The sequence below is a fragment of the Chiloscyllium plagiosum genome, unplaced genomic scaffold (assembly GCF_037043375.1).
Source record: "Chiloscyllium plagiosum isolate Xiang-an unplaced genomic scaffold, Cpla_swu_hap1 HiC_scaffold_28, whole genome shotgun sequence".
Taxonomy (NCBI): domain Eukaryota; kingdom Metazoa; phylum Chordata; class Chondrichthyes; order Orectolobiformes; family Hemiscylliidae; genus Chiloscyllium; species Chiloscyllium plagiosum.
In genome coordinates, this window is record NW_028270166.1 from 13,427,383 (window position 1) to 13,446,952 (window position 19,570).

Sequence of the window (19,570 nt, forward strand, 5' to 3'; positions counted from 1 at the left end):
GCCAAGCTCATAGCATTATGGGTAGCTGTGTTGAGAATGAGAGAAAGAGGTTGAATGACAGGGCTAGAGTGATAGAAGATTAGGTAGTAAAGGGAACAGACATGTTTCTGCAGCTACAGAAGATATGTTGTGAGGGAGAAGAAATTGTTGGTGCTGTAGAGAATGGTTTAAATGAGAATGGCAGGGGGTTGCTAACTTCAGCAGGGAGAGGATAGAAACTAAAGACAAACATAAGAAGCAAATGTGGAAAGATGAGAAAATAAGTCTGGAAAATAAATGGGGCCATGCTGCAAAATAAAGCTAAGATGACTAACAAGGTTAAAAAGACAGGTCTAAAGGATTTGTGCCATTACGTGTGAAGCATTTTCAATAAAGTAGATGAATTCGCTGCAAATGTCTATAAATAGTTGCAGTTTACAGAGGTATTGCTGAAGGATTACCAAGGATGCGAACTGAATATCCAGGGGTATTCATTATTTAGGAAGGACAGACAAAAAAAGGAAAGGAGGTGGGTTAGTATTATTGATAAAAGTATTTCAATGCAGTGAGAGTTAGAGAGACAGAATATTGGCTTGGAAAATCATGTGGAAATATATAGGTGGAAATCAGAAACATCAAGCGGCAAAATAGGCCCTCATGTAGTCGTAGAGATGTTAAGGAAAGCAATAAATAAGAAATGAGATATATGGAATACACAGGTAAAGTTGCTAATGTCTTCCTGGACCATAGGCTAGTCTCTTGTGAGAGAGACACCTGGTAGCAGTTTAACTTGATGTTCGCCACACCTCAGGCGAGGGTAGAATTTGAGAAGTAGAATCCTTCACTGTAATGTCAACTGGTGTGTGAATTGAACCCACACAGTAGTATTATAAAAATTGTGATAACAGAATATTTGGAAAACATTGGGATTACACAAAGCCAGCATGTGTTTGTGAAAGGCAAATCATGCTTTAACAAATCTGGAATTTATTTTCATAAATGTAGAATTATAAATGTCTACATTGCCGATAGAGGCTGTTCAGTTCATTCAGTTTGTACTGAACCTCCGAAGAGCATCTTATCCAGACACCCAAGGTATTGGTGAGACCTCAGCTTAGGAAGGAAGACCAGAATTGCACGTGATACTCTGAGGGAGGATACACTTTTCATAGAGGAAGTGCAGTTCACTTGGCTGATATCAAGGTTGGCAGGACTGTCCTAATGAGGAGAGATTGGTTTGACTGGGCTATATTCATCAGAGTTTAGAAGGTTGAGAGGGGATCTGATCAAAATGTGCAAAATTCTAATGGCTGAGATAAGAAAACATTTCTTCACTCGGTAGTAAAACTGTGAAAAAGGTATGGAGAGAGAGTGTTTCAAAATGAAGCTTTAAGGTAAAGGATTAGCATACTCATGCTGAATGATGGTACAGAGTCAAAGGTTGAATAGTTTACTCCAGCTGCTAGTTTTATATTTCAAAATGTGGCAACAGTAAGCTGAGGATGGACCTGAATGGTAGGTCAACCTCAACCTCTAAAATTTAAATTCCCCATCCACAAAATTGTTACAGTGTGGAAGGAGGCCATTCAGCCCATCAGACCTATACCAGTGCTCTCCAAATGAGCATCTTGCTCAAGGCCATTCTTTTTGTCTTCTCTCCATAGTCTTGCACATTGTTCCTTTTCAAATAACTGCCTTGTTCCTTTTTGAACACCCCAATTTGAATCTGTAAGCCATAATAATTTGCAAAACAAATTGCAACTGAAGTAGATGTGTTTTTTATTCTGAAGGAAAGAAAATACTAAACAAGTAGGAAGTTTTCATCAATTGGTCCCTCTGCTGTGTGTTGCCTTGTAATCTGAAGTGTGTAGGTCCTTAAAGGTGGAAGATTCTGGGTTTTACATGTTGACACATTTAATGCAACAAGCAAGCAAGCAAAGGATTACATTCATAGGAAAAAAAGGAAGATTCCAATTCCAATATTGTGCAAACCTGTTAAACAATGAAAATTCACTAAGTACTGAAGCTCATGGGAATAGGTAATGAGGGGATTCTAACCAGTTCCAAAATATTTATTATTGTAAGAAGGCAAAGGGAGGCATTGTTGCAAAAATTAAGATGATTTTTCTTTATGCTGTGGCTCTTGTTGACCTACACTAGCTCCCAGTGAAGGAATACCATGATATTATAATATACATCGTTATCAAATTTTATTCTTGTTTTACTCTTCCTCAGAGCTCTCACCATGTCCTCCCCTACAATCAGATATCTGAGCTTCATAACCTTGATTTTACTTGTTTACCTATTAGTGACTACCTTTGACTGCAACGGCCTAAAAACTATCAGTTGTGTCCCTCCCTGCCCACGCACACACTAACTTTTTTTTTCCTCCCTCTGCTTCATGAGGATTCCTGAAACCTACCTCTGACCAAGTTTTTAAGTAATGTTTCTTGAATAGAAGGGCACATTTTAAAGGAGGTTGGACAAAAATTTTTAAGGAGCAATATGAAATTTGGTGTAAAGGTTGGGCAATCATCGATCATTTCTATGAAGAGAAAACCCATTCTATTTCTGTGCCCTTTCCTTCGCTTTTATTGTTGATTTAGTACCTAACCCAACAATCTTTCTTTCTTCAACACTAATTATTGCAACTGGATGAGATTATTCTTTCCATGTGTAACATTACACAAATCCTGACTACCCAATCTCTATTCTTCATGCGTAATTAACCTTCATGTGATATGCTTGAGCATAAGCCCACTTCTCATTAACCGCCAACCAAACATCAAACCCCTGATTTATTGACCAGAAAGTTAATTTGCAATCAGACTAATTAATGTGGAGATGACAAGGTTGCTTGCAATATGAATATAATCTGTAAGTACATTGTATATGTTAAAAAAAAGTAATATCCAGGCTGTATATTATATGTAGGTTTTAAAAGTATGTTTTGCTACTGAAGAGTATCTCTCTCTTACCCCAAGCAAGAGAGAAGCAAATGAACATGTGTACATAAACATCACAAAGACATCTTTCTGTTGGCTTTTCAACATTACACAAACCACAGTCTTCTCACAGGGAGTTATGTGACATTCAAACATGTGTGGCCTCAGTATATTTGGGTAGAGCATATGATGCAAAAAGAGGAAGAATCCTTCAATTAGTATTTTGGCAAGCATGTTGATAAAGCCTGTCTTCCATTCTCTGCCTTCTGATGCATACAGACTGTTGTATAAATAGTTTGCCATCGAGAGGGTGAAAATGAACACGAGTTGCAGTGTGAATAAGGTAAATGGTGACAGAGGTGAAAACTCGGTATAACACTGGTGGCGACAGCCCACCCGGGTGGAATTACACTGCAGATCGAGCAGGTCATCCTTCCAAATGGTGAATGTGTTGATGATAACCACAAGGAAACGAATGCCGAAGATTAGAGCCAAACTGTTTTTGACACGAGGTGAGGCATGGGCTCCTGTGCCACTCAGGAGAGTCAAGGTCATCTGCGTGACTGAATCCATTTGTAGTTCTATTTGGAGAAAGCAATTTAAAAAAAGAACAGGTGGATTAGAATTTGTCCCTCAAGCATTCTCCTCTGTTAGTTTTTACAGACACTGAGGCCTTTCAATTCAATGTTTTACATAATTTAAGGTCAAGTCTGTTCATCCTATTTGTTTTGCCGAGGGAATTATCAGCTGTCCTCAATTGATCCAAAATACTTAAGGTGCTGCAAAGCCAGAATAAAATTCTCCCAGACGTGCTGAGTCTTTGCTGTACTTCCTGTATAAAGAGAAATGTTGGAAATGCTCAGCAGGTCAAGCAACATCTGAGGAGAGTGGAGTGATGTTGACCTTTTGGGGTAATGAGCCGAAAGAGGGTAAGGTATTGAGGGTATTATTACAAGATTGAGAATCTTAAAGTTAAGGTATTGTTAGATTAAGGAGCAGTTCGATGATGGGGATCTGAGCTTGGTAAAAGTTTGGGTACAGTTCATATAAATTTCAATCTGCTCAAGGTGATACAACATGCAGAGGTTATGAATGGCTAGGTTCACTTTCAGAGAGTGGCAAGGGAGAGGAATAATGGAATAAGTGCCAGGGAATGGGCTTGTATTTTAACAGACATAGAACACAGCAGCTCTCATCTTGATGAAAAGATTTCAAGGAAATTTCTGCTCCCCACAAACTGGATGTCAGAAAAGCAGATTGTGTGAAATGGAGGATTAAGAAAGATGGACTTGAGGTAGAGCTGGATGAGCTTGTGGAACCTGACATTCCTTGGAAGATGTTGCTTGGACGAACAGGCAACTGTGGAAAAAGTGGATGGTTGGCAAGGATATAAGCTGGGGAGACTGGAAGCAAGAGTGTGGGAATGGGTAGAAAAGCCTTTCTGAATTATGTGGGGTTTGGAGTTGAAAGTAGGAAGTCAATGAAAACATAAAATACTGGAATAATGCAGCAGTTAATGACCTTCAGAAAATGAAATACTAAACCATAAATGAAAGCAAAACACAAAATATCCTAGTTATATAGCATCTAAAATAAACACATTCAGCATGCCAGCTCTATGGAAAAGAAAAACGATAGAAGTACCTGCCAGTTCCATGATTTTTCATTGAGAGCTGGACATCTTCAAGGAAGAAAATGGATCCTGAAATATTTTTCACTCAATTTTGTCAGTTACCTGGAATTGCAGCAGTTTGTTGCAGTGTTCAGCACTGAGAATACATTTTTTTTTTATAATGACACACCTAAACGTTTCCAAAAGCCCTTTCAATACTGTTTGAAGTGCTTCCGAATTAAAATATCCTTGCTCCTCTCATAACTTGGATCCTGCATATCTTTTCTTTCTCCAGTGGTACGCTTTGTTAAAGTTAAACAAAGTCGAGGCAGTAAGTACATTTATCTGTTAAATGTTAAAATGACCTTTAAAACCACAGATGATAAAAATTTAAGAGTAAGCAGAGGAGGAGTATTGAGATTGAAAATTCCTGGAATGGGCTGGAACTAAATTACTGCTCGGAAATCACCAACTCCTTCTATAAACTGAAATTAAAAGCAAATGCAATTGCTTGTTTGAGTCTCAAATATATCTCTATATGAGTTGATAAAATGGAAGAAGGTTTTCAATTAAATAAGTAACACTTTAGATAACTGGAAATGGAAAAGTTGCACCTGTATTTGCTGAAGTACAGCATTCTGTTTCCTGTAAAGCACTGTGCTTACCATTACAATAAATTGCAGAGTTTCGTTTTTACTTTTGATGTTCAAAGTACCACATTTTTTTATCACACCTCATGTTTGTTTAGGCTGTGCACTTCTTATGTACTGTCCAGTATCACCAGTATTTCCAATAATCTCCCTGATATTCCTGTCAAATGAAACTCATTGCATATTGAACAAAGGTTGAGTAGACCAGATATATCTATGAACAACCCTCCACTTTGAAGGAATGCTGGCAATGTCTTTCCAAGTCAGGAAGTTGAGTGGATTGGAGAGGAACTTTCAAGTGGTGGTATTCCCGTATCTGTGACCTTTTGTCGGTTAATTGGTGGTGGGTTCGGGAGATGCTGTCTATGGTGAATTTCTGTAGTGCATCTTGAATGTTTAAGGATATGACTCTAATCAAGCGAACTGCTTTGCCTAGGTGGTGTCAAGCTTCTTGAGTATTGTTGGAACTGCACTCATCCCAGGCAAGTCGGTAATGTTTCAACATACTCTTGACTTGCTTGTGTTCTGTAGATGGTGGATAGGCTTTGGGGAATAAAGAGGTGAGTTACTTGCTGCGGAATACGTAGCTTCTGACCTGATCTAGTGTTTAAATGCAGCCAGTTTTTATAATGTCTAGTCCAGTTCAGTTTCTGGTCAATGATAACACCCAGGATGTTGATAGTGAATGAGTGTTGCTACAACTGAAGTTTGATACCATCAGGTCAAAGCAGCTCACCTGATTGTCACTCCGTCCGCCACCCTCTTCATTCAATCCCCTCACCACCAATGCACAGCAACAACGTGTTGTCACAAAGCTGGTCCTTTTCTTAAAAACTGTTCCTTTTCTCAAGGATACTGTGACCTTGACTTTTTTTTCAGATGGGTTGTAAAAAGGTCTGGGCTCTGAATCGACTGGTTTGATACAGAGATGAAAGGGTTTACCAAGACGCCTTTCTGTTTATACATAAACAGATGAGACTTTAGGCCACTGCTTTCATGTCTTAGAAGTAACCTGTATAATGAAAAGGGAGTGGTCAGTCCTGGAAGCTAAAGTCTTGTTTGAGTCAGTTCAGCAGGGGGCTGTGTGGGAACAAGCTGCTAGACTCTCTCTCCTTCTGTCCTTCTAACTTTGACCTTATTTGATTTTTACTGTGTTTAAGGGGTTTGTTTATTGGGACTGCTGCATATTTTGGAACAGCATAATTAAGTATAGTTTGGATTGACTGAGTTCTGTGGGCATTCTATATTCTGTTCTTTGTGTCTCATTCCATAATTTTGTGAATAATTTTTTGTCTGTTTTAAAACCTGGTAGTCAACCTTGCTAACTTACTCTGGATAATTTTCACTGTACACTTCGCAAAACAAGTAACAAAGTTACAGTCTGGGCTGCCTGGTTAAGAATGTTTTGAGTGGTCTGACCTAGTCCACAACAGTATTACAAGATGCATGGAAGCAATGAATTGCTTTTTTTTAACCAAGCCATTCATGTTCCAAATCGAAGGCCTCTACCAACTTGAAGGACAAGGATGCATGGAAACAATTATACTTGCAAGACCGCCTCCAACCCACTTCCTGACTTGAAACTATATCACTACTCCTTCACTGTTGCCAAAACCTGGAACTCCTCCTTTATGGGTGTACCTCCCTCTGCATCCCATCCCCTCAAGAACTGTGGTGGTTCAAGAAAGCAGATCATAAGCACCTTCTGCAGGGCAATCACAGATGGGCAATAAATGCTGCCCCATCCAGTGATGCCTCCATCCCATGAATGAAAACACGTTTCCAGTTCTCTTAAGTTAGTGATTACTGCTCAGTGCCGAGAATGATGTGTTAAAGTAAACGGTGTTGCACCTCTGCAAACGTTAGAACTGCAACTTCAACTTTCACTGATATGACCCTCCCATTTAATGTAGAAGAAAACCAATCCAAAAGTGCTTTGAGACAACATTTGATACAAGGCTACATCAGGTGATATTAGCGTAGGTGACTATGCTGGGTTCTTACTTTAAAATAAGTGACTACATTGATTTCAAATCTATTTTCTGAGCTATAATGTTTTATTTTTATTTGGGTAAGTTGAGGTTATGAAAGGTGCTATGAAAATGAAAGTCATTCTTTCCAATGCCAGGAGTATTGAGGTGTGTCACTTTTCAGTACATTATAATCTTCATTTGCATCACAAAATCTGAATCATCAGTGGGAGGTTCACTAACATCTCCAGTTGGATGGCCATAGTGTTGTTTCTGAAAGTGCTTGGGGTTATCAGGATAATTTGATTCCTATTTAATTTGGCGATTGTTTAACTTGTGTAACCAGCCCATCAGATGGAAAAGTCCACACCTATTACCTTCATGGTAATGTTTTGGGAACCTACTAGGCTAGCCTGGGCAAACAAGCATTCTGGTTCTAATGATTTTTTTTAACTTTCAAAAATATACTTATTCATAAAAAAGTTTTTATGTATACATAGTCACAAATGTAGTTCAATTCTGTAAAGTAGCATATCAAGGACACAAAGACATTCTGATTCTAATGATATTACAGAAGGGTGGTCATGTGATACAGTAGTAACATCACTACCTCCGGGCCTGAAGGTCCAAGTTCATGTCACATCTTCATATCATAACATAATCTGGACAGGAACATCAAGAGTAATTTATAAACACATAGGAAAATGGGGCATCTGTCACACTGTACCTCAATCTGACTGGAAGCAGTGCCAATACACAAATATAAAACCTTGTGGATATACAGTGTAAAAGATCAGCCAATACTACCATGGATTGTGAATCCCATGCTATCCATTCAAAAGAACTCAGTGTATATATAAGTATAAGTGTACTGTATGGGTATTTTCAATTCAGCCAATTTTAAAAAAATGTTTGCATCCCCAACATTTTAAACAAAGAATCTGACAGAGGTATGATGTAGTCAAGAGGTCTAACATTTGAAATCCAGCTCCATGCCAGACTGGAATTATACTGCGCCTGGTGTCAAACGCCAAACATAACGTGAAAGGAATACCAGCTGGATATCACATCATTTGGTTTCAGTACATTCCAGTCCATGTAGTGCAGATCTCATTGCTTCATTAAACTGTAATACTGTATCAGGTCAACATTGCCGTAAGACGGGGAGAAAGTGAGGACTGCAGATGCTGGAGATCAGAGTTGAAAAATGTGGCGCTGGAAAAGCACTGCAGGTCAGGCAGCATCTGAGGAGCAGGAGAATTGACATTTTGGGCATTGCTGTAAAATTATTAACAGAGTTTTCAAGCCCCACATTTCCTAAGCTTGTTCCCAGCACCGTCCATGTTGGACAAGATGGTTTGGGGCCAATGCATTTGTCAGAATGGATGTAGATTTGCTCGCTGAGCTGGAAGGTTCATTTCCAGATGTTTCATCACCCTATTAGGTAACATCTTCAGTGGGCCTGAGATGAAGCACTGCTGATAGTTCCTGTTTTCTATTTATACCTACATCCAGAACCTCAACCTGAGCTACAAATCTCCGCAAAACTCACTAGCACTTGTCAGACCCAGGAAGTGGGAAGCCAATGGGTTTTGTTAAGTACCTTGTCAAGTTAAGTTAATGAATGGTCTGGGATTTTCCAATTGGACTCCAATTTCCTATCAAGCGCACTATGGGAGAAGGACTACCTGGAAAGATGGTGACACTAAGTGACTGGTGGGGAGATCAGTTTCCAAGCAGACCCACAGGCCCTCCATTCCTGCCTGGGCATTGCAGCCAAAACCTTGTACCTTGTAAAGGATTTCTGCACCAATGCTGCTAGCAGTGATCTTTAGAGCAGATAAGGCTGAGGGGTCGTGTTTGAGGTGTATATGATAATAAGGAGCATGGACAGAATGGATGGAAAGCAGCTGCTCCTCTTAGTTGCAGTGTCAACCACAAAGGGTCATACTTTTCAGGTAGAGGGCAGTAAGAACTGCAACTTGGGTGCAGTAAATAAAATGCTATCTAGAAAATTCACATGTTCATGAATTCAAAATGCAGTATTTCTTTTTCAAATTTTGGGAAGATCTCAATCACAAATAAGCCACCGATCTCTGAAAAAAAAAGTAATTTATGTAATGCTTCTAATTGCCACTGGATTGCTCAAAGTGCTTGATGAAGTATTTTTTGAAGTGTAGTTACTGTTGTAATGTAGGAAAGACGGCAAGTATTTTGCATCAGTAAGCTCACATAAACAGCAATGCATTTGTGCCCAAATATCTGTTTCTGGTAATAATTATTAATATTTGTTTAACATGGACCAAGACACCAGGGTAAAGTTCCCTGCTCTGCTTCAAAAGAATCATAGAATTGTAGGATCCTCACAGTGTAGAAGCAGCCATTCGACCTGTTGAGTTCACACTGACCCTCTGAAGAAAGTCCCTCCCAGACCCACGCACCCTACCCTATCCCTGTAACCTTGCATTTCCCATGTCTAATCCAACTAACTTACACCACTCTGGACTGAAGAACTCTATTACACCTTTTAGATCCAGCTGAGATGGTTAGCTAAGATTACAAAGAGATCTTGATCAATCATATCAATGGGCTCAGGTGTGGCAGATGAAGTTTAATTTCGGTAATTGGAAGATTTTGCATTTTGCTAAAACAAATAGGGGTAGGACTTATACGATTAATTGCAGGGCCCTCGGTAATGTTGTAGAACAGAGAGACCTACGTGTTTAGGTACATAATTCTTTGAAATTTGCACCACAGGTGAGATTGTTAGGAAGATGTTTAGCATGCTTGCCTTCATTGCTCAGATCTTTGAGTATAGGAGTTGGGACATCATGTTGAGGTTGCACAGGACTTTGGTGAGGCCTCCCCTGGTGTACTGTGTGCAGTTCTGGTTGTCCTGCTGTAGGAAAGATATTAGACTACAGAGGGTTCAGAAAAGATTTATCACGATGTCACCAGGAATGGAGGTTTTGAGATTTGAAAATAGGCTTGATAGGCTGGGACATTTTTCATTAGAGTGGTGAAGGTTGAGGGGTGACCTTATAGAGATTTATAAAATCATGAAGGGCATAGACAAGGTGAACAGCAAGAATCTTTTCTCTAGGGTGGGTGAGATGAAAACAAGGGGCATATTTTTAAGGTGACTGGAAAAAGGTTTAAAAATGACATGAGGGGCAACTTTGTTTTACACAGAGAGTAACTTTTGTGTGGAACGAACTGCCAGGGAAAGTATGTTTGTGGGTGCATTGCTTCCACATGCCTGAATCTTTGGCTCCAGAATTGCCTCCCTAAATCTCTGTCTCTGCCTTACTCTACATTAAGATACTTATTGAAGCATACATTTTTGACAAAGCTTTTGGTTCTGATACATTATTCCGTGGTTTGGCATCTGAAATGTTTACATTACTGATAGTGTTTCTTGTTTACGTGGCTTGGGAAGGTTGGCTATGTTAAATATGCAATATAAATGCAAGTCATTGTTGTTTAAGACACACATGCTGTCTGCACAGTAAGGAAGATTTTGACAGCCAGAAATGGAAGAGCATTCAGATCTCACAGAATCGGAAAGCTGGAAAAGATTGCAGAGATAGCATGGAGTGATTACAGAACAAGGATAAAACATCAAATGAAAGCAAATACTGTGGATGCTGGAAATCTAAAACAAATATAGGGACTGCCGGAAAAATTCAGCAGGTCTGGCAACAGAGAGAAACAGACTTAATGTTTAGAAACACATATGACATAGAATCATAGAGATTTACAGCATGGAAACAGACCCTTCGGTCCAACCTGTCCATGTCGACCAGATATCCTAACCCAATCTAGTCCCACCTGCCAGCATCCGGCCCATATCCCTCCAAACCCTTCCTATTCATATACCCATCCAAATGCTTCTTAAATGTTCCAATTGTACCAGTCTCCACCACATCCTCTGGCAGCTCATTCCATACATGTACCACCCTCTGCGTGAAAAAGTTTGCCCCTTAGGTCTCTTTTATATCTTTCCCCCTCACCCTAAATCTATGCCCTCTAGTTCTGGACTCCCCAACCCCAGGGAAAAGACTTTGCCTATTTACCCTATCTATGCCCTCATAATTTTGTAAACTTCTATAAGGTCACCCCTCAGCCTCCGACACTCCAGGGAAAACAGCCCCAGCCTGTTCAGCCTCTCCCTGTAGCTCACATCCTCCAACCCTGGCAACATCCTTGTAAATCCTTTCTGAACCCTTCAAGTTTCACAACATCTTTCCCATAGGAAGGAGACCAGAATTGCATGCAATATTCCAACCAATGTCCGACATGTTCAGAATTGGAAATGAAAGTATCAAAATTAATGTACTATTTTGCTATGTCTGAAAGGTTTCATGCAGAAGATTAAAAGAAGGCAATTTTTTCTTGTAAAGTGGATATTATGTCTAGATTTTAGAAATGTTACGGTTGAGAATGAATTATAGAGGTCAATGAGAACAAGTGAATGAGAAGTGTCAATACTTGCTGTGACCACTGGATGGTGCCAATGTTCACTTTCCATTCAATTCCCAGATCAGAATTAACTCAAGAGACCAATTAATTATTTTGTAAATCCTCCACTGAAACAGTTAACTTCCTGAATTCTGACCTCGCAATGCTGCATTGCTATGCAGGCGAATGTTTTGTCACCGCATTACTACATCATTCTGTTTGTCTGACCTACATGAATACATTGCTCAGGCTATGGATTTCTCTGTTCATTTGGTCGCTGACTAATTTTGATGGTGAATGGATTTTGTGTTGTTTTTATATATTGTGCACGGGCAGTGTCGGATGTAGCACAAATTCTGCCATCTAGTGGGGTGGGAAGCACAGTCAGGCTCCAGCTGGGAACAGTGACACACAGAAACCAAGCCCTCAACAGTAGAGTGAGTCTCCCAGCTGCTGAAAGGCAGCCCGTGGCCAGACACAATCTTTTATGGGGTTGCTTTGGCTTCTTTCTTTCCTTCATTCTTCTCTCTTTGGGAATGAGGTAAGACAGTTGGTGAATATCTACAGCGCTGAAGTGGGTGTGCCTTTCACTGTATCTGTGGTTTGTTGTTTTGTGTGTATACAGTTAAACAGCAAGGGCAAATAACTGTCTGCCAGGTTATTGCTCAAGAACCAGGCACCCAAGGAGAGAGGGTGAAGGGGTAGTTCCCCTTTGTGATTCTCTGCATCCCCCTTGTGCTGACCAATCTGTGTGTGTTTTTGTTTTTTTGTGGGTTGCAAATTTGGGCACATTTAGCGACAGCTCTTGACAGATCTGTGTAGCCTCTGTCGACCAGATGCAATGATGCATCTGCACCGACACATCCACGCGTGGAATCATGTTTATCTCCTTAACGCTTCTCCATTCTTTCCTCAAAACTAACATCTATTCCTGAGTCGAAATCTGTCCCCTTCGGCTGGGCGTTGGAACAGTTTTTTTTAAAAAAAAATCAGAAATATGGGATAAGAACGGAAAATTCTGCAAACGCGCAGCCAAGTCTTGGGGGGAAAAATAATGACGGTTAAGTAGGTGACATTCACTCTATTTGGAAGGTTAGCAGCTTATCTTCCTTCAGTTTTTGAAAGGCTGAAGCAACTGTTTTGTATGGCCAGATTTTATTTTGTTCTTGTTTAAGGGCTGTTTTTGCATTAATATAGTGTTATGAAAATTGGGAACCAGGCCAGCTATTCCCTCGGTTATTTGCAGGGTACCTGGTGCTCAGTATTGGATGTTTAGGATGGAGAAAGGCAATGTGAAATGCCAGAGCATAGCAGGCTATTTACCGAGTGCAGGTAAATGGGATTCGTGTAGTTTGGTGTTTTAATGGTTACTATAGACATGATGGGCTGAAGGGCCTGTTTCTATGCTGTATGACTTTATTTACATGTGGGGAAGTGAACCAAAAACAATCGGTGGAAAAGAGAGGAACTGCAGGCTTCCATTTGACCCCCCTCCCCCACATGCACACCACCACCATCACCACCACCCCTTGGCTTTCTTGTCTCTACCCCAGCTCCTTCTGGACTAAATATTTCACAGCTGCCTCTATTTCTCAGTCCAAACTATTCGACTACAGCTTGCATCACTCACCATCCTTTATGCCCACACCCCAATGGGGGTGGAATCCCAGATGGTTCTTTGTCTGGCTTGGCACAGAACTTACTTTGGTCCCTGGAAATAACAGCGCAGCATTGCACAAAGTGCTTTGCTCTAATGCAATACCAGAATATTGCCTGCATAAAACATGAAACTTCTAATGGACTGCAATCATGCTGCATCATATAAATAATAAATGGTCTAATGTATTTGAATGAATTCCTATGAAAGTTCCACTTGCCTGTTTCTTTATTCCCAGGTTTCTGTCTAAAGTAAAGTTCTATTGATCAGACGGGGAGCGAGTAAGCTGGGATTCACTTTAATTGAATGTATGAGGAACAGCCAAACAATCTGCTTTTTAGTGACTCTATTTGAGTAATAAGAGTCAAAAAGTATGGCGTTGGAAAAGCATAGCAGGTCAGGCAGCATCCGAGGAGCAGGAGAGTCGACATTTCGGGTATCACATTCCTGATGAAGGGCTTCTGCCCGAAACGTTGATTCTCCTACTCCAGCACCATCCTCTCGACTCAAAGCTGAGAGAGACAGATATTTAATTAATAAGGGAATTGAGGGAAATGTGGAAAATTCAGGAAAGATTAGATTAGATTACCTACAGTGTGGAAACAGGCCCTTCGGCCCAACGTCCACACCAACCCGCCGAAGCGCAACCCACCCATACCCCTACACTTGCCCTTTCACCTACCACTACCGGGCAATTTAGCATGGCCAATTCACCTGACCTGCCCATCTTTGGACTGTGGGAGGAAACCGGAGCCCCTGGAGGAAACCCACACAGACACGGGGAGAATGTGCAAACTCCACACAGTTAGTTGCCTGAGGCGGGATTTGAACCCAGGTCTCTGGTGCTGTGAGGCAGCAGTGCTAACCACTGTGCCACCGTGCCGGAGTGAATTAACAGATTACCCATAATCTCATTGAATGGCAGAACAGACTCGATGGGCCGAATGGCCCATTTCTACTCTTATGTTCTTATGAGTGTGGTGATGGAATAATTACATGAAAAGAAGTGATGATAGTGCCAGGAATGATAACAGGGCAAGTATGGAAACAAAAGATGGGTTCAGAAATGATATAAATGGCTATGGAATATCCAACTGAAAATGGGTGCAGGGTTTAAAATGTAAAATTATTTAACGGATGTTTACAATTTGTTTATGACCATTGTCACCAGCAGATGGGGTATTGCATGTACATGTGTGAAATTGGAGTGTCACTCTTAAACCCTTGGAATGGTGGATCCAGTAGTTGTGGCTAGTGTAGGGCACAGGTAGGAATAGGAGATAATTCTAATTAACCTATCATAGGTTAATTATTATTATCTATCTCCAGAGCAGGTGGGACATAAACCCAGCTCTCCTAATTTACAGATATGAACATTGATACTGCACTTGGGGTGGCATGGTGGCTCAGTAGTTAGCACTGCTGCCTCACAGCGTGAGGGTCCCAGGTTCGATTCCAGCCTTGGGTCATTGTCTGTGTGGAGCTTGCATTTTCTCCCTGTGTCTGTCTGGGTTTCATCCGGGTGTTCCAGTTTCCTCCCACAGTCCAACGATGTGAAGGTCAGGTGAATTGGCCATGCTAAATTGCCCATAGTGTTAGGTGCAGTAGTCAGAGGGAAATGGGTCTGGGTGAGTTACTCTTTGGAAGGTCGGTGTGGACTTGTTGGGCTGAAGTACCTGTTTCCACACTGCAGGGAAGCTAATCATGACAACAGGAACCCTCAGGTAACACTAGGAAAGAGGTTCTGCTTATGTAGTGCACTTGAGCACCAAATTGAAGCACAGAAACTCAAGTTTAATAATCTCGTATTTGAACTATGTGACAATTGACACAGGGCACATTAGATTGGAGAGTGGATGCATGTCTCAAAGACACATGTGGAAGAGGTGATTTCTAGTTTGTGGGCACTGGCATCAGTAACAGAGAATGTGGGAATTGTACTTTTGGGATGGTCTACACTTGGACAGTAGTGATTATAACGAGGTCAGCCAAGTGAATCTTATAGAATGTGAGTTCCCTGACTGGGACTGTTAATATGGCCCAATCAGGGAGCCCTAGCTGACAGATGTAAACAGGAGTGTCAAAGGTTTTGTTCACTCTGAGAGCTGGCTCTGAGGGAGCCAGACCAGTGTCAAGGACTCTCCATGAGTAAATAAAGGAAGACTTAATGACAGGATACTTGCTTCTGTGGAGTTATTTCATAAACAATCCTGGGACTAGTGTTGTAGCAAACTATATAAAAAGGGAAATAGAGAGGACATTCAACTTCACATTGAAGGTGAGAGATCAAGCTTAGGTAGATGTAACAAATTAGGGGATAGAGTTGAAACAGGGAAGCACTTCAGTAATTTGGGGAATGAATGTTAGACAATGGCAGGAAGGAACTGACAAAAAAAAACTAATAGTAGGCCAACAGTCAAGACTAGGTGTTATATAGGTGACAAAAAACCAAAACCAAAAGCTCTGTATCTGAATGCACATTGCATTCATGACAAAATAAACAAATTGACAGTGCACAATTAAACAAATAAGTATGATCTCATAGCTGTTAAGGAAACAAGGCTGCATGATGACAAGGACTGTGCGACTATACTATGACTTTAAGAGATGTATTTTGTCCTGGTTTTTCTTGTGAAGAAAAGTTGAGATAGAGGTATGAGTGGTCTGCTCAAAGCCACTAAAGTAAACAGTTTGTAAGGCTTTGGATTTTTTAAAAAGTTGGAACAATAGAAGCAGACTGAATGGGTGGGGTGAAGCTCCGACAGAACCAGAATTTTTAGTTTTAGCTTTCTGAAGTTGCTGGATGTGGAAGCTTTTTTTTATTTCAAAAATATTCTTTATTCATAAAATAATTTGATGGTCTGTACAGTTAGTCATGCCATACATACGTAAACATTTGCATACAGAGATCAGAATTTATCATTTGTATATACAGGTCTGTACATTTATCAATCATATGTCCATATATTTAGCTGAGGCATCAGCAGAGTCCAAAAGACTGCGTGGGCCCCCTGTTCTTCTTAGGCAGGCAGATGTTACATGGTGATCTTTCCCCACTGCGCCTTGGCAGCAGCTGCCCCAAGCTTCAGCGCGTCCCTCAACACATAGTCCTGGACCTTGGAATGTGCCAGTCTGCAACACTCAGTCGGGGTCAACTCCTTCAGCTGGAAGATCAACAGGTTTCGGACCACCCAGAGAGCATCCTTCACCGAGTTGATGATCCTCCAGGCACAGTTGATGTTCGTCTCGGTGTGCGTCCCAGGGAACAGACCATAGAGCACGGAGTCCCGCTTCACGGTGCTGCTCGGGGCGAACCTCGACAAATAGCTCTTATTCCTTTCACTGATCCAGCTAAAAGCAGGGGTTCGCTTCCTGCTGCTAGAATTGCATGTGAGACAATATGTTTTACTGAATTTACCTTTTGTCAAGGGTGTGTTTAGGGAATATTACTATATTGGAGCAGTTAATATATATTACTTTGTTAAGCATTTTGATAGAGTTACAGCTAAACCAATTATTTTCTTTTATATTTATTTTGTCTGTATTTTAATTGTAGTATAAAAATAATGTGTTTTGCTTAAAGTTGAGTAGTTTAACCAACTGAATTGCATCTGGAATGCAAAGCCTTATACTTACCTTTAAAATAAGAAAAAGTTAAAGTATAAGCAATCTTCTTAATATATCTTGAAGGGGTTTGGTCTGTAACATCTGGTCCTAAATATTGAGGGGGACATGACATTCAAGAAGCTTAGGTAGAGGGGTACCACAGTTAATCAAGAATGGCATTTAGTTAGAAATGACTTTGATTGAGGAGATCAGAATGTAAATAAGTTTGGGTGGAGATAAGGAATAGTAGAACAAAGAAGTCTGTAGGCACATGAACAAAGGAGCAGCAATAATTATGGGTGATTTTACTTACAAACTGGAAAAGTCAAACTGGCATTAAAAGCCTAGAAGAGGGGTTCATAGAATCTTCTCAAGATAGTTTCGAAGAGCAGCATATTCTAGAATCAACCAGAAAGCAGGTTATATTTGACCTGTACTGTGTAATGTAACAAGATTAATGAATGACCTCAGAGTAAAGGCACCCCTGGGTAGCAACAATCACTAACATGATTGAATTTTACATTCAGTGTGAAAGTGGGAAGAATGGATCCAAGACTAACATTTTAATCCCAAATGAGGACAACTTTGTGGACATGATAGCTGAGCCATTTGAAATGAACTGGGACACTAGGCTAGGAGATAAATCATTTGAGAAGCAGCGGCAACATTTAAGGTTATATTTCAGAATAAGTATATTCAAACTTTCTAAGAGGAGGATTCTACAAGGAGGACTTAGTATAGATGGTTAACTAAATACATTTTTAAAAAGCAACCATGTTTAGGAAAAAGCACATCATTGCACAAAGGTGAGCAGCAGGTCTGCCTATTGGACAGAAAATAAAGAATGACTAAACATTTGATCAGGAGAAAGAACTCAGATGGCGAGAGGAACACTAGCTGGCTAGAAATGTAAAAGTGAATGGGAAGAGTTTCCACAGTTATTTCAAAAGAAAAGCGTAAGGAAAGTGACTGTTGGTTCCTCTAGAGAGGGAGAATAGGGAGTTAATAGGAGATAATAAGGAAATACTGGCAGAATTATAGAGTTGTTTCAGTGCAGAAGAAGATCATTTGGCCCATCATGTCTGCACTGGGTGAGTATTTTGACAGTGCCATGCTCCTTCCTTCTCCCTGTAACCCTTCACGTTGTTTCTGTGTAACTAATGCTGTCTTGAATACATACCTGTCTCCACCTCTTCCAGGCTGTGCCTGGATCAGTTAAATATGAGAAAATCAGCACATTTATGAAAGAATGGAAATATTTTCTGTCCTATTGTAGACTGAAGGTGACCAGTTAGCACATTGACTAGGCTGCTATTGCATGTTTCAGAATTGATGGCAGCAGTGTGAATTTGATCTTTCTTGCTCCATCCCTGAGACAGAAGGACAATGGTAAACCACCACTGATGAGAAACTGTAGAAAAAAATAGCAGCAGGAAGCGAGCAAGGACCTGGTGTTTGGCAGGTGGAATGAAAGCATTTGGAATTCATTTCATATTGCAGACTTAATGTGAAGGTGGGTATGTATGTTATGCAGGAGCAGTGTGCCACCTCCTAAGGGGATTCTACACACCTCCCACAGGAGATGGCACCACCCTCAGGTAAATTAGTTTTAGGTTTCTCTATTCAAGAATTTTGTAATTCAAAACTAGTGGCTGTGAAACACCAGGTATGTATTCAAGACAGCATTAGTTACACAGAAACAACGTGAAGGGTTACAGGGAGAAGGAAGGAGCATGGCACTGTCAAAATACTCACCCAGTGCAGACATGATGGGCCAAATGATCTTCTTCTGCACTGAAACAACTCCATAAATCTGCCAGTATTTCCTTATTATCTCCTATTAACTCCCTATTCTCCCTCTCTAGAGGAACCAACAGTCACTTTCCTTACGCTTTTCCTTTTGAAATAACTGTGGAAACTCTTCCCATTCACTTTTACATTTCTAGCCAGCTAGCGTTCCTCTCGCCACCTGGGGATGTCCTGAGGTTGTGAAATGTATGGTTTTTGTTTAAGTTCTGCAGCTTCTTCTGGTTGCTGCTTGCGCAGAAGCTGGAAGCTGACAAAGGAAGAACACAAAGGGATAGCTAGGACGGCAGATGCTGGGGAGTCAGAGTCGATAAAGAGTGGCGCTGTAAAATGCACAGCAGGTCAGGCAGCGTCCGAGGAGCAGGAGAATCGGGCAGGACCTTTCATCAGTTCTGAAACATTGACTCTCCTGCTTCTCGGATGCTGTCTGGCCTGCTGTACGTTTCCCAGCGCCACATTTTATTAAAAATAAGAACACAAACCAATAATGCTCGTCAACCATTTCTTTATATTTCTTTAAAAAAGCACAACGTTCTATCAGATAACAATAACAGATCCTCTGTGTCATAGAGACGTACAGCATGGAAACAGACCCTTCGGTCTAACCTGTCCACGCCGACCAGATATCCCAACCCAATCTAGTCCCACCTGCCAGCACCCGGCCCATATTCCTCCAAACCCTCCAAACTGTGCCTAAAGAAAGAAAGGTTTATCTGATACGTTTTGTTTCTCTGAAACATTTTAAAACAAAATGCAGCCCCTATGAAGCTTAGCTTCAATTTGCCTGTATGATAAAAATCAAAATAACTGCAGGTCCTGTAAATCAGAAACAAAAATATTTCCAGTTTATGGGGTCCAGCAGCCTCCTCTTCACCGTAGATATG

The 19,570-nt window shown here is 40.7% G+C and overlaps 2 protein-coding genes across 2 annotated transcripts in view; one reads left to right on the forward strand and one right to left on the reverse strand.

Annotated features, from left to right (window-relative positions):
- Nucleotides 1-1,741: 1,741 nt before the first annotated feature.
- LOC122565106 (gap junction beta-5 protein-like) lies at nucleotides 1,742-5,102 on the reverse strand. Its single transcript, XM_043720742.2, has 2 exons — nucleotides 4,569-5,102; nucleotides 1,742-3,505 (listed from the first exon to the last, which is right to left on the reverse strand). Exons 1-2 carry the CDS (start codon nucleotides 4,579-4,581, stop codon nucleotides 2,904-2,906), a joined length of 615 nt encoding a protein of 204 aa, XP_043576677.2. The 5' UTR covers nucleotides 4,582-5,102; the 3' UTR covers nucleotides 1,742-2,903.
- Nucleotides 5,103-12,036: 6,934 nt separating this feature from the next.
- The window catches only part of apc2 (APC regulator of WNT signaling pathway 2), a 209,140-nt gene continuing 201,606 nt past the window's right edge, over nucleotides 12,037-19,570 (forward strand). Inside the window, exon 1 of the mRNA XM_043721336.2 lies at nucleotides 12,037-12,158. Coding sequence (XP_043577271.2) covers nucleotides 12,105-12,158 — 54 coding nt within the window. The 5' untranslated portion in view covers nucleotides 12,037-12,104. The remainder of the gene's footprint in view (nucleotides 12,159-19,570) is intronic.